We start from the raw sequence: 15,893 nt of genomic DNA on the forward strand, positions 1-15,893 counted from the left end.
CATAAGAGAGTGGCTTTATCAAACAACAGGTCAGGTGAAGGTTGGTGCAACAGCTCCATGTACCTACAGCACACTTTTGCACAAAGCTTTTGCTCATGGTGGTGGATTTGTGGTGAATTCCTAGGGTTTCTATCCCAGTGACAGCATAAGTTGGTTCTCTTTGTGGCTTATAAAGGTGTAGTTGTCTTGAGGGGTGCAGGTGAGGGAGGAGAATGGAACCTGAGGCGTCCATTCGACATGCCACTGACCTGGGACTGGACACTGACCGGCATCAGCAATAAGGGAACTCTGTAGCTGTTCAAGTTGCCACTTCTCCCAGAAGGAGTCACTGCAAGGTAATGGTGTTGAGGAGTCCCAAGGTGGGGGTTGCGATAAAGTAGGCAACATAAAATATATAGAAAACAAAAAAAGTGGATGGGTGAGTCTGGAAATACTGTACTGTGGAAATTCAAAAGTTATGAGAAGAGAGAACAAACAGAAACCCAGGCCTGTATCTCCCTGCTGTGCATGGAGCGGAGGCGGCTACTGACATCTCCCAAGAGGGAGGGAGAAAGCTCACCAGAACTAGAAGGGAACTCCATGGCATAGGAACCTTCTGCAAATAATGTCGTAAACCAGAATTTAATATAAAGCAGGGATTATAACATGTTTTATAGTCTAAGCCAGATAAAATAGAGTATCATTAACAGGAATATTTTCTTGGCAGTACTGAGCAATACCGGAGCTAGTGGAAAGTATTGCAAATAACAAAACAGTGGAGTGAGCAGGAGTGTAGTTTTATGTGTTAAATAACATCTTCTGTCTAAAAGCTGTACTGTAGCTGACAAATATGGATGATTATGATCCACAAATTCGAGCTTTTTACGCTCTCCTGGAAAGTCTGCTGCTGCACACAAGCTGGCAGAAGCACAAATAACCTTGAGATCACATTTGCTGTCTTGTGACATCAAAGCATCATGATCTTGTACTCTTTAACCCTAAAATAATTCTCTGCTCATATGGAAGATTTTTTTTTCTCTGAGTAAAGAGTGCAGGGCAAGCAGAGATTAATTCTAAACATGTTACAAATCAGGGCAGTATTTCTTTATTAGAGCATCCCAAGCTGCCTTCTTTTAAACAAACCATAAGGGATTTTCTACCGTTAAAAGAAGTTATGCTTTTGTACCTTACTAGAGGTGTTTGAATGCTCCACTTTAATAGGCATGTCTGCAAGGACTTTGTTAGCATTCAGCTTCTCCTCTAAAGACCCTGGAGATGAGCTGACCAAACAATTTTAACACAGATTTTGTTTTTCCAGGTTTGTTTTTGGAACTAACTCCGGTAAAGTCAGGAGGGCAGTAACAGTTGTCTTGCAAAATCAGAATGAAAACACAGTGATACTCATAAACAAAGTTGTCAAAGAAGAGATAGAAATACACAAAGCAAAGCAAGAGGCTGGATTCTTCCCTTGCGTTCAAAGCTAACACCTCCAAGAACCTAGAAGCAGCACACAGTTCAGCAAATGGAAATAAAGACATTGACAACAAATAAAAGGGTGAAAGAAGCCCAAGAAAAAGAAATCTCTCCTCTGACCAGGTTCTGTCTTCCCCAGGGTACCTTGAGTGCAGCTAAAACACATCTTCTTCCTTGGGGTTCATGAAGATATTACAGTTGCCTTTCACACCATCAATCTACTGCTACAAATCCCAAAGGCTTTGGATCATCTGATTTATTTTCACAAAATGTGCCAAAATGGAACTGGGTGTTTTTTACATTGTCCTACACTTTTCAGACTGTGACCTGAAAGCAGCCTGAAGACAATGTATTATAGATCAGCACTCCATGTTGCATTAAAACTAACCACAGGGTGTTAGGATATACACTTCCACCTGACACTGAAATAATTTGCACTGAGAGATACTCACAGAAATTTCCCTCATGGGTTCTTTATAACTGCCTTATGAATAGTAGAAAATCAACATCTAAATTAAGGAAGACTTATGATACTTTTTATACATGAATAAATTTAATGTTTCTGATCACAAAAACTTTAAACGCCATCAGAATATGAAGGCAAATAAAGCAATGGATCTCCATACAATCCATCTGAAATCACAGAAGCATTGACTCCACAAATCCTTCCGGCCTAAACTCAATTTTCCACTAATTGAGGGGATTATTGAGTGAATTTGACTGTTGCAGATTATATCCCATTCTACCAAATATAATTTATCTCTAAAATTGTCCAAGTCAGTCTCCTGACATTAAACTACCATCTCTGTACTCATGCTCTATATAGCACATCATCCATACATTAGGCTGTATCTCAAGCAAGCCAAAAGAAGGTGATTGAGGTAACCCCTTGTTAGTGGTGTTACCATTTGTAACATCTTTTCGAGACTGAACAGAAAATGAAAAAGAACTAAAATGAAAACAAACATCAATTAAAAATCAACTTCTTATGAAAATTGATAAACTAAAAGCAAAGTTACCTCTTGCGTTACCTAGTGTTTGAGAGTCCAGATCATCATCAATAAACTCCTCACCCTGGATGATGTTCTGGGTGTCCTCACTGTGATTAACAGGGCTTGTCATCTCCTGCTCTTTTTCATTGTGCATCTGTGCGTAGACATTTCTGCCTGGCAGTTTCCTAAATGGGACAAGAAGAAAAAATTTTGGGATGGAGTTCTTTTGTGCCACACACACACTGGCATCAGAGCAGAGCTCCAGCAGAGCAAAGTCATTCCAGAATAAAAAATCATCACCAATGCCATTCTTCCTTAATTTTGTGATCACAACCTAAATTTACCAACTCTTTGTTCTCAGTTTTATGTAACTGCCTTATAATGATGTTCATACTAAGATAATATTTAAGCATCAGTTTCTAGGATTGACAGGCAATGGACAATGTTGAAAAAAATTACTAAAGCCAGAGAAAAACTATTTTAAGAATTCGAGCAATAAAAGGGCCCAGTGGGTGTTCATTCTTGGTCCCAGGTGTTTTCACATACATTAAGTTTGGTTGCAATCATCATCGTGTCTCCCTGAGGAGACGGGCTGACATTGAAGTGTGATGGCATCAGATGGCACTCACAGTCAGTCAGAGTCAAGGAGAAAAAGTCAGAAGTCTAGGAGACGGAATGGAAAGGAGCAGAGCCAAGAGGCCAGGACCAAGGGACAAGGAGTAAGAAGGTAAACAGGCATTCATAAGGGCACAAGACAGGGGAGGTTGGTTAAGTTAAGCAGGCAGCACTGAAGGAGACAGAGTATAAGTCTGAACTGGAACAGATGAATTAGAAGACCTCTCTACAAGAGACAATAATTCACTCACTCTGACTGGAATCTAGAGAAACAAAAAGCACCTTATTAAATGCCTCTAATAAACAATTAGCACCATGGCTGAGACTGGGAGGCTTAACTCTTAATATTGATACAGGGCTCTTAACTAGATTAATTTAAATTAGACCTTGTAAACTCAAAGGGAAAAATCAGGGACTGCTCACTTTGCAGCAGATTTTATGGTTTAAACATTTCTCAAGAGCCATACCCTTTGCACTGTAGCTGTGTTCACCTGCAGTCTGCCTAGGCACATAAGGACATCCTTTCCCAAGCACCAAGCAGACACTTCAGATTAGGGAGCTGCAGGCTCTAGGCTCCATTTCCTACAGTGCCAGAAGCTGCTTGACAGCTTGATCAGCATGACAGCAGATCATGGCTGTCAAAGGCTGTGCTTAAACCCAGATTATTGCAATGGGCAGACAACAAGAAGAAAAGAGAATACAGGGTTGAACAGCTGTGGTTTCTGCTGAGCCCCTTTAGATAGTGAGAAAATAGAAAAAGTGACACTAATTATTAGGCATCTCTCTAAAAGCAACCATCTCCTGCTCAACATTACAGCAGCAGTTTGAAAGCTGGATAAATACACAGATTACTCTGTTTTCTCAAGGCTTTTGAAGATGATCTGTTTTAAATGTCATTTCACAAGAAGCTATCTTTCACAAGGGGCACCATTTTGGTTTGAGATAAAAAAGTTACTGTAGCAAACTATTCTGAAAAGCAAATTCATTGCATCAAAGTAATAAGGATAAATGGAAATTACTAAGAAATGAAAGATGACTGAAGATAATCTCCCTTTAATCTGAACTATCCAAAAGATAAATTGAGTCCTATATATGTACACAAACACACATATCTGTATAGGCATATGTATACACACACACTAAATTATATCTCTAAAAGTTAGGTATTTTATCCCATTATTTATAAGCAGTACAAAGCCAAATGGAAAGGACAAGGATGGAAAGAAAGTCTGATGACACAATGCTGTCTGAGCGCTCTTCCAACAAAAACATACACATAAAGCCAAGCCCTGCATCACTCTCCTTTCATTACATGGATAAAAAAAGCCATTTTGAAAGAAAGGACATTCCTCATTACCAAAAGAAATACATTAGATAATTAATTTTGTTTTTTTTTTCTCTAGGGCCCATAACTGCTTCTAATATGTCTGGTAATGAAACTGGTCATGTGGAAAACAGTATTCTCTCAATCAGACCCGCATGAAACCTGTCAAACTGCTCACTTTCAGCCCACCATCAAATGCCTGAGACAAAACCCAGAAGAATGTCTCTGTAACACATCTACAGAATTAGCACATATGTTTCTACAAAAATTATAATAACCTTCTCAGAAGGTTCCCTTATTTCTGACAGGCTGTAGTAGTATCAATGGCATTATCAAAACAATTTTGACATAATAAAAATGTTAAACATCTCAAACCCATATGGCACATCACACCTCTGCAGTTAAGTAAAAGGAGAAGAGCTGCTAGTGTGACTGCTGCTGGGACCTGTATGAAACCAGGTCAACAAAGTGTGTCCTTTGGTGTTAATCCTGAGGCTTCAACTCATGGCCCCTGCACAACTTACTAGTTAGAGATAACCATGAGCACAACACATACTAGTAAACATATTCAGGAAGAATGAGGAAACCTCTCAAGTTCACAAATAACCATTAAATATATCGTGGCTAGGAGCATTTCCTTATGGTTTAAGAATAAAATGAGAAAAGGTGTGAGCTGTTATTTCTCACTTGGCTTATTGGCCCCAATCCTACTAAGTACAGATCCTTTGGGGAAGGTATAAAGCAGAGGTACTCCGTACTTGCGTGCTTTCCTTTGCTCCTCACACTTACATGGGAAAGACTGTAACATTGTGTGCTGGGGGAAGGAGAATATCACAAGTCTTGAGGAGACATGTACTGTAGGCATTAGACCTTTTACACACTACAGAGATCTCTCTGTGTTTCATATTGGTTCAGTTTTACAAGGAACTCACTCAACCACCCTGAAGAAAAGGATAGTCCAAGCCTTTTCAAGAGGCATTTTTAACACATGTGCCGGATGTTCTGTTTACAAGACTCAACCACACTGTGGGATGACATAGGATGTGGATACTGGATCCTCACTAAAGATGGGCCTGATTCTGACAATTTTCCAGTGCTTCTCACTGCTGTAAAATGCAGAAAGGAGGCTGCTACACCTATTTATACAGAGAAAAACTCTAGTGTACCCCGATGTGCTTTGCTCTTCTTCAGGAAAGAGTTAATGTTGGGTCCAATGTAAGCGTTTGAAGCAGGCAGAGCTGAAATGCTTGGGTCTGCATAAAAGACTACTGTGAAAACATGACAAGACACAAAATTTGACCCAAGAGATTTGTATCAGCAACATGAAAATTGAAAGCACATTTAGAAAACAGACAAGAAGATTATGCAATAGTTTCTTTGGGGGGTTTACTCTTCATCTGCAAAATGCATGTGCTTCACATCCATCACTGGAGACAATTACCTCTGCTGAGCAGCACTCCATGGTTTATATTTTTAGTTTCTTTTGTTTTTCCTGTAGCATTTTATTTCAATCACGAAAAAGAAGAAATATTATGCCTGCTTTGAGGACCATAAAAATAGGAGCTAGAGAAGTAATTCTGCACAGCACTACTAAAGAACATCACAGCACATGGTTTTCACCAAGATCTACAGGCCCCACACCTTTTAGAAGATATTCCAGAAAGTACTTCTTTTTCCCTTCCTATATTCACAAATTCTAATCAGTTCATACCCCAAACTGTTTGCACTTAAAAATGTTCAGCAGGAAGGAACAGTGGGGGGGGATGAGATATTGATTCCTACTCATTTAATCTCTAGTTTATTTGGCTTTCAATTCCTTCTTTATGGAAAAAAGTATTCATTCTCCTTTATGCAACTTCATTCATTTTCCAGAGGCTTGATTAAAATTCTGTTCAGTATAAAAAAAAGAACATATTTACATTGCAAAGAATATGGAATAATGTAGCATTGTCTTGGAACTTAAATAAAAATAACAACAATAATAATCCATTAAATAGAATACTTTATTGTGGTGTTGACTTCATTGTATTTGGATTAATGTTCAGATGACTGACTTTGTGCTTTAAGGCACTCCTGATATACTTGCCTCTTTCATTTCAGAAATCTTTTCTGCATGCTATTACTTTGATTTCTGAGGAAGTTTTTATAAAATATTATGGAACAATAAATTAGTGGTTGTTTTTTTATCACTAAAAGGCATGGATTGGGACTACGCTTGCTCTCATGGAACATAAAAGCAGTATAAGCAAGGTGGGAAAAAGAGATAGCTTTTCTTCAGAGACCAAAAATGAGATAGTAAGTCAATGAGGCAGAAAGATAACACAGTTCCTCTCCAGATTGTGGAAATGACCCAGGAGGGGGTTCATTTACCAAAATTGGTACTTGACAGTAGCAGGCAGAAAAGGAATACATACAAAATTGTATAAATCTGGACGAAGAGGATTCACACTGATTCGTGAAAACAATGTATGCAGCTTTCAGTACATCAGTAGTAGTTTTCATACAAATTAAAAGATGAAGATTTTCATACTCTTTCAGAGAATAGAATTTGCTGCAATTAATCAGGTAAAATACATAAGTACAAAAGAAAACTATTTGCTCTGGTTTGGCTACTCTAATATCCTGCTGTTATGCAGAAATGAAAAATAAGAAAAGGATGATTTCAGATCTTCCTCTAGTAACATGATGATTACATAGCAGCTTTGATGTGGCTAAAATATAATTTTCCTTTCCTCCACTTTGCCTGGTGCAGACAGTGCTATTTCCCTTCTCTATACTGTTGCCCAGGACCCCACACCATAAAGCTGTTTTTGAGAGGATGAAGAAATCTTTTCTGGATGGAAGCTTGAAAACCACAAAAAAATACAAACACTGTTTCAAAGGGAACGGAAGAAGTGTGTTTGTACTGAACCAAAGTAAAGATGGTATGGTATAGAAAAAATACATGCAGATCCCAGACTCGCATTAAGAAATAGCCCTGGATTTTTCAAAAATATTTTCCAGCTGCTTCATATTGTTGTGGGCAAAAGAAGCAGCTGCAGTCCATTTTACCTGGATGCTTAAACAACTGGAGCATACTAGTGAGTATTGCAACATGTTGTTTGCACGAGGCACCCACTTGGTGATTTCCATACTCAGGAAGTGAGAGCAGAGCAGAGCAAAGGCTCTTTACTCGTGGCTTGCCCACCACCCCCGTCTGCTGACAGCACTGCCCCATCCTGCACAGACTGGTTCACCAGCAAGGAATGAGCCCTTGCTCCTTGCTGCCATGCCCAAAATTCCTCCCCTAAACTATCTAAACCAATAGCTCAGATAAATCAAACAGCTCATTTGTCAGACACCATTACAATTAGTTTTTAAAAATCAATCACATTTATCATTTAAAATTTACTTGCCATTTACAGAGTAAAAGTAGCCCTCATCTGAAGTCCTTATCTACTCTGATAACAAAAGATCAAACCCCTGTGTTTCTCAAAACATTTTGGCTTTTTTTATTTTTTTCCTTTATCTAAAGCAACAAACCACGCTCGGGATTGCCAGGAGTCACTTCATGAGCTCTGGGGACTCCAGCACCTGTTTTGCACAAAGCAACCATCAGATAAAGGGGGGGTGGGGGGGGGGTGAGGTCCATGAATGAAGACATGAAATGATAAATGCTTGCAATTTTACAGCATGTGAAAACAGAGGGAAACAGACTTCCTAGTCAATGCTTAAGTATTTGGGATTAGGGCATATCAGAACAGATGTGACCTACAGTCACCTAATCATTACCTAGACAGCCATGACAGCTCTGGTTATCCAGCAGATTATAAAATTTTAGACTTGATTAGAGCAGTGGGAAATTATAAAATTTACATCTTTTCTATTTAATGGGCATCCCTTGAGGAGCAAGGAGAAGGCATTGGTTTGTACTACGCATGTAACTAATCAGCCAAAATCCCACTACCTCTATATGAATCTGCCTCTGCTTTTCCCCTACCCCCCTACCTAATTAGATGAAATACTCTTTCCTTTTTCTGCATATGAATCATCAGACTTATGCAGGATTGTTATTTTTAGATCACTGCTCTCACCCAAACTAATTTTGTTAGATTTACTTCTTGTCAGGGACACCAATTTTTAGTACTGAATATTGCAGTTTTCAAAAAATGATAAATTTTTTTTTAAACAGGAGCAGCAAGTTTCATTACTTATGAAAGATTAGTAAAAAACGAGGTGTTGGATTAGTCTCTGATGTCTTGTCAACACCATCTTTCATTTCCCAGCTCAGTATGACAAAAATTAGTGTGAATTAAGACCCAAGTTCTTATAACATGAACTTCAGGAATAATTTGGGCAGGTGATCATGCTTGGGGACAAGGAGCCTCAGCATTTAGAAACCTTGGGGCAGTTTGGGCATATTTTGCATTTTCTATCGAAGCTGTAGGTCTACACAAAAGCCTGCTGTTTTCTCTCCCTTTTTCATCACAAGTCATGAACTCTGTCATTGCAAATGGATAGACATGCTCCATCGTATGAAGCTGCAACCTCCCTGCCAAACCAGTCACACTCTTATTTTGCAAGCCAGTTTTTCCATCTTGCATCTTTGCAGGTATCAAACTTAACTTTGAGCCAGCAAAGAGAGAGAAAGAGAGAGACAGCAGCCCAAGACATGGTCATACAATCTCTTGCAAACCACCTGCTTTGCATGTGCTCCAATGCCAGCTGCAGGTCCTGTAGACCCCACCAGTGTAGTGATAAAACTAGGATCAATAAAAATTTCACTGATGTAGGGAAAAAGGAGTTTTAGCCCTTCTATTAATCTAGATGAATGAAGGGAAAGCACCACCAAATGTCTTCCATCTCCTCCTTAGTTTTTTAAATCATACATCATAATTATGGACAGTATTATCATTTCAACACTTTACAAATCTGTAATTTCCTCTGTGGAATTAAATCGTATTTTTATTTCCCCAAGTTATCTGAGTTACCGTAGGCCACAGTAATTCTGAAATTATCACCTAGAATTGAACATTTTTTGTTGCCTATGGCATTCTTTCAGCAAATTAATTTTTAATACCCAGCCATATAATATTGAGAAGCTGCCTTTGTGCATTGTAACTTGCAACTTTTATATCTATAAAGCACATTCATTTCATAGCCTCAGTCCCTGTGGACCAGTTTGTAAACTTATGTACTCACTGTACTGACTTTAAAGGGACTGTACTCCCAACAAGTACTCCATGAGGATCCAGCAATGCACCAACCATCTCCATAAACAAAGGAAAGACTTTTCAAAAGGGATTAAAGATTCGGGTGGGACAGGAGTTCGCAGGGAGCCCATGGGGAAAAAGTGATTTTTGAAACGTAGCACTCACTGATTAGGTGCTCAATATTCTTTGAAGAAGAAATTTCAAATGAAGGATGCAACCAAAAAATTGTCATTTTTGAAAAGCTTAGCAGGAATATTTAAAAATAATTCTTTCAAATATCTCAGAAACAGATAAGATACAGACTAAAATTGAATACTACTGCATGTTCATTCATCAATGCCAACAGCAGTTTTTAGGCTACCCACAAACTTTTGAATATATCTAATAATAGTCCTCACTTGCATCTAAATTACCCCCCAAAAATGTAAATGCAAATGATTTTCACAAATTACATACCGAAGTGTGAGAGACATTAAAGCTCACAATTTGGAAATTGTACTATATTTTCCTCCTTAATAAAAGTGATGGTTCATTGGGCATTTTAGAAAGAACTCAAGGAAGACTGTTTTTATTCCTTTCCTGAATATTTTATACTTCTTCTACCATGCGGTAATTGTGTCTGTTATTTAATTGCTCTCATTTAAGAGCTAATAAAAGATATAAATCAGATAGCTTTTAAAAGATATCACAAGGAAGTTCTATGATCCAAACACAAATAGAAAATCCTCCATTGTATTGCTATTAAACTAATATAATTACATCACATCAACCATTTTTATGTCTTTCCTCTCTTCAGGCACCTAAAATAGAAAAATGGATTTTTATTCCATTGTAGACAGTCTGATATAGTAATCTGTGCTTTGTCCTTTAAAGCAATCAGTCACTACGAACTCTAAAAATTTAGTATGCTTGAGAAAAAAGGGGCTTTTCTCTATTGACATAAAAATACTTTAGCTAAACAAACCCTTACTTAATGCTAGCTACATTTACTGCTGTCACCAAACTTAAGGTTGCTCCTAGTTTCTATAAATTTATATTTATTTTAATAAAAATCACCCATTAAAAAATGAGGCAAATCAGTATGAATCCTCTCTGAGGAAGGACAACAGGAGCTGATGATGATGATGAAGGCCTGTTTCCAGTATACTCAAACCCAACAGCTTCTGAATGCCCCAGAGATACAGAATACCAGTAGGATAGACAATGATACTGTCCCATGAACAAGAACAAATTATTTAAATTGCACAGCAGCTTGGATTAAAACCAATTACAGATTAAAGATATATTGGACTGTCCAAGGCTGGCATGGCTCAGTTTTGAGAATATGCTCCACATAAAGGCTGCTTGCAGAAATATTTCTTCCCTCCACACCCTCTAGTGCCAAATTAATGCTAATCTCTTTCTGTCAGTCATTCTCCATAGCATTGCCTCAGCAATTAAAATGTAATGTGTGCAAAGAGAAGCCCCAGAGCATTACATGCTTTGATAAAACTACATTTTTAAGCAAATCAGCATTGCAGATGCACTCCCTGTCCCAATCGTTTTAGCTTATTCATAGCTGTTACAAGTAATGAGAAGGGAATTAATCAGGAATAATATTTTAGTTCAGTTGATTCTTGATGGTATTATTTAGACAAAATGAACAAACTCTCCATAGTTTCCATATTGATATCTTGGAACACAGCAAGTGAAACAAGCATCAGTGTAGTACCTTGATGTCTGTAAAGTTCAGAAAAACATGATTTTCAAAGTGGTATACTTCTTGCAATTCTTCAAGAAATCTTCTTTTCAAATAACATACTCTGTCTTGCTAATCTATGGATAAATCTAATTCTTAAAATGCATATATTGGTTAAGGTTCACTTGCCTTTTGAACTTGTAGAGGATGAAAGCCCCGACTGCGACTAGACAAATAACAAAGAGAACCACAATAGCCCAGTAGCCACTGCCTCCTCCAATCCTCTGAGAGTCTGAAACACAAAATAAAAGAACAGTTTTGCATGTTGTCTTCCACATCATTCACATTCTTGAGCCTTCTTTTCTATTTAACTGTCAGGTCAAAAACATTGGTTGTTATTTTTGCAACCTCTTCTTCTCACTATATCTGTGGCTTCTTCAGAAAGGCAAAACCACAGAATTAATTGGTAACTTGTTTCTGAAGGACAGAGGACCCATTTTAAAAAAAGAAAGCAACAAACAGGAAAACTCAAGATCCTGATGATTCAATTATTTGCGTACTCAGTGGTTGTTTGGGTTTTTTTATGGGAATCTGAAGTTATCATAGTAAATTATCACATACCCTAAGTACAAGCTTTGCAAAAGCAGAGCTGTATTAATTTCACAGATGGAGAAACTAAGGCTCTGAACAACAAATGAACTCATCAAGGTCATATACTGGTAATGGCTGGAATGAACATGGGCTTCTTTCAATCCCTTTTGTGCTGGCAAACGAATGTCAGCCCTTTACACAAGACAAGGTACCACAGTGAGACTGTAGCACAATTCTACATTAGCAATTAGATAAAAGAGCTTTGTCTTCTACAGAGAGCTGACAGAAAAAACATCACACCAGCATTTACATAAATTGATTGTGGCTGGCTAAAGCTGTTCTCCCACAACACACTGAAATTAATAAAGAAGGATATATTATGGAAGATAATACACAAACAAAAATTACAGGACATTCTAACAAAAGATTCAAGTAAAAGCTGAACTTCTGGTTAAACATCATTTTAACATCTCTCTGTCAAAATACAAACATGTGTGCACACATACTCTCTTCAGCCAGTTTCCATCAACAGTGAATCCAGGGAAGCAGGAAAGGCACACAACTCCTCCTGCCCCCCGCCCCATTTCCACTTTGTTTTAAACAGAGAAAAAACATAATTATCTCAGGACAGGATTAGCAATGTGGAGCCTTTACAGCAATCTTCCCATTAGTTGATTCAAAGATTAGAGATACATGGCAGAGATGCAGCAAGCCTGTGTTAGACCCGTGTAGTTACAGCAGCAGAGTTAATGGCTGATATAAGGGCAAAGAAGCTCTGCTTTCTTAGCAGCCAGTGCAGCCTAAAATGCCTTTAGATCACCAGATGAGTTTTTCTTGAAGCCTGGTTGGCTCTTCCTTCAGGGCCACTATTTTTGTACAATAGCGGGTATTTACTTTATGTTGTGGTTACACAGAAAAAGGAAAAAGCTTGTGATACAAATGACGAGGTATGAAAAAATGGAAACATAAAAAAAATTTGGTTGTTAACAATGACCAAATGAAAATGTATACATATATACGTGTATGTGTATGTATATATTAACACATATATATACACACAAACTCATATATATATGTGTGTTTATTTATAAGTAACAAGTACCAAGTAAGTATATACATGTGTTATACATACACATATATATTGACATGAAGATTTTCTCCTTAAATTATTAGAACTCAAACAGGCATCCAAAAGTTGGTCTGTTGATAGCTTCTTTTAAATATTTACCTGAACCGGAGTCAGCTAAAGTCACTAAGACCCAGTATCCTCCCCTCAGAAAGAAACTGATGTTGTGTGCATTCAGGGCCTGCTTTATAGCTGCTATTCTCTGAAAATACAACAGAGAGAATGTCAGATGTCTTGTGCTCTGTTCCACTTTGAGGTACTCAATGTTTTTAAAAGGAAAACCTCTGGTTCTTTAAATGGTAAAAGCACTTGTCACTGATGAGCTGAAATCTACAAGAAATTCAATATTTAAAAATTAAGCAAAACTCCAGAAGACATAAAAGCTGAAAATGTCAAAATTTTATAGCCAAATCTTTTTGATTACCCAAGTCTTTATGTTTACCCAGTATGTGACAGACAGCAAGTAATTTGCACGCGCTATTGGGTTTACCTGGGTCATAACTCACACAATGCACAATCCATCTTAAAAACTCCCCATTTATCTAACTTATCAGAAGAAAACCTGTGATGTCACTTTGGATTTGCTGCTATAAAAAGTAACTGCTATTTAATAATGAACTGCATGTCATAATTTACCTTATCGCCTTACCTGTAATGGAATGAATTCCATTTATAGCTAATTTTTAACAATATCCCACAGAAATATATACATTCATCCATGTGGAAAAAAAAATCGGTATTCCTCCCATTTGCCTCCAGTGGATAGAGCATAGTGAATTATGGTCTCTCATATTTTTATGGAGCAGAACCGTTAAATATACCATCAGATCCTAACCCCAGATGACAAATTGTCTGAATTATATCTTCTACTTGCTTGTGTCTTCAACATGGTCAATTTTCTAAAAGATCAAATCTAGTTTCATACTCTATGCCTTATAATTTGGGACACAACTTCCCAGAGGATGCCAAATTAGAAATTTGCATTATATCCATGAAACATTCACAAGTAACTTCTTGTATGATATTATCAATTATGCTCATCTTTGACAAGCTTTTGAAGTATAATGGATAAAAATCCCTGTAGTCCCTCTCATATTATGGACAGACACTATACAAAAGTTCAAATATCATCATTCTTTTTGAGAAATATCTAACTTCTGAAGCCATTCCACTGACTTTATTACATTCTTTTATGTGGGAATGACTCAACATAAGGGTGAAGTGAGCATGGCTTCAGTTATTTCACAAGACAATTACAGCAGATTGCTCCTAAGTATTTATCTTGTTGCCCAAAGCCTGAAAAGATAACGAATATGACAACTCTACTGACCAGGAAGCTTTAAAGTGATGCTGCTACCAATGAAATAAAGTTTCTTCGTATCAATCCAGGTTCATTCATGTGTTCATGGCATATAGTGCAAGAGGGACAACTACTTTAGGTCAATCTGACTTACAGCCAGTAAACGAAATTTCTGAGCTCCATAACTTTTGACTCCTCATATTTTCCTGGCAGGTTCCTAAGGAACCCAACATTTGCTGTGGTTTTTGCTTAACTGATTAAGACTTGTTCGTTATTTAACTCCCCACTTCCGGGTTCCCACCCAAATCTATATGAACAACATGTCCTCAGGTCAAAAATTTGAATCTCATGTGAATCCATCCAAAGGTTCTGGCTTAGTTATTTCACTGGGAGACTGATGGTTTTTTCAGTGCTTGTGGGTTTTTATTTTTCTGCTTCAAGGTATTTACTGAGCATGGTGCTGCCACCTCTCCAACATCTTAAAAAACAAATGCAGTCTTTGGAGCTCCTCTCTAGACTTCCTAAGTTAAGGTTCTTATACCAGCATTTGAATTTTCCATCTTCCTTTTCAACATCATTTACAATGACAATATTTGAACATGTGAACACAATGGCTCCTGCATTATAAGAATGTAAAAGAATGAAAAATAATGGCACCATTCAAACTCTTACCCACTTACACATCTTGGGTTCTCACTTTCCCTTTTTGCCAAAGCAACTCACTGGGAATTTTCATGAAAATGATTTTGTCTGGATAGAAATCTTCCTCAGAGCCCCTGTTTTCCAGATTTTAGTTTAATTGTACTTTAATTGACTCTTTCACCTGGACTCATCCCACCTGACATTAGAAATGTAATAGATGCGCATAAATTAAGCAACCAAGTCTTCTCTGGAGTCAATAATTAGAATGGAATACTTTTGAAATTTCTGTGTTCTTAAAGCAGGTTAAATCATAGTCAGCTCTTATTTCTTCATGCATGTATTTGAAACAATAAGGGCTCTTGTCAGAGTGGGACCAAATTTCAGAATTTTCCAAAGGGTTCCTCGTACTACACTGACAACTTACTCACCATCTTTGTTATTGATGGCTACTTCTATCAGTAATGATTCCTACTCTATATGGCTAACTTAATAAACAGTATTACATCCCAACACTTCATGTAAAGCACCAATAAAATCTCCAGCAAGCAGGTGTTCTCTGCCTGAACAAGAAATTATTGCCTTTAATCTTTCTGAAATAATGTAATATTCCCAAATCTAAATGGTTTTCAACAAAGAACACAGAGGTTCTCTTTAAGGGAAGAAATTTTTTAACTATGTCTATGTTAAGGGTTTCTGGGACACCTCCTCCAAATGCGCAGAAAACATTCTGCATTGCTGAGTCCTCACAAAAGTGTCACAACACTGATTTTGAGAACTGGCATGAGCAGGGTGACAAAGCACATCCTTCCACTGACTCATAATAAAAACCTTTAATTTTCTTCTAGTAACAGAAGAGAATGCAAGGAATCTTTAAACATATGACAACATGAGTATTTTCCTGTTGACCTAATAGAAGCTATTGCTTCTAAGGTCATTTGCATAGGGTATATTTTCAGGATATTTCTTGAGTCACAATCAATT

General features: G+C 37.5%; 1 protein-coding gene across 5 annotated transcripts in view; it reads right to left on the minus strand.

Moving 5' to 3' along the window:
- The window catches only part of SORCS2 (sortilin related VPS10 domain containing receptor 2), a 549,849-nt gene that overhangs the window by 10,556 nt on the left and 523,400 nt on the right, over window positions 1-15,893 (minus strand). Inside the window, exons 24-27 of one of the 5 annotated variants that reach the window (XM_032109885.1) lie at window positions 13,073-13,172; window positions 11,443-11,545; window positions 2,526-2,629; window positions 249-328 (exon numbers count right to left, since the gene is read on the minus strand). In XM_032109885.1, the coding sequence (XP_031965776.1) occupies window positions 249-328; window positions 2,526-2,629; window positions 11,443-11,545; window positions 13,073-13,172 (387 nt within the window). Of the gene's footprint in view, window positions 1-248; window positions 329-2,471; window positions 2,630-11,442; window positions 11,546-13,072; window positions 13,173-15,893 lie in introns of all 5 variants that reach the window. The other 4 variants (XM_032109882.1, XM_032109886.1, XM_032109884.1 and 1 more) reach the window with 4 other exon arrangements.

Source organism: Corvus moneduloides, chromosome 5 (genome assembly GCF_009650955.1).
Source record: "Corvus moneduloides isolate bCorMon1 chromosome 5, bCorMon1.pri, whole genome shotgun sequence".
NCBI classification, from domain to species: domain Eukaryota; kingdom Metazoa; phylum Chordata; class Aves; order Passeriformes; family Corvidae; genus Corvus; species Corvus moneduloides.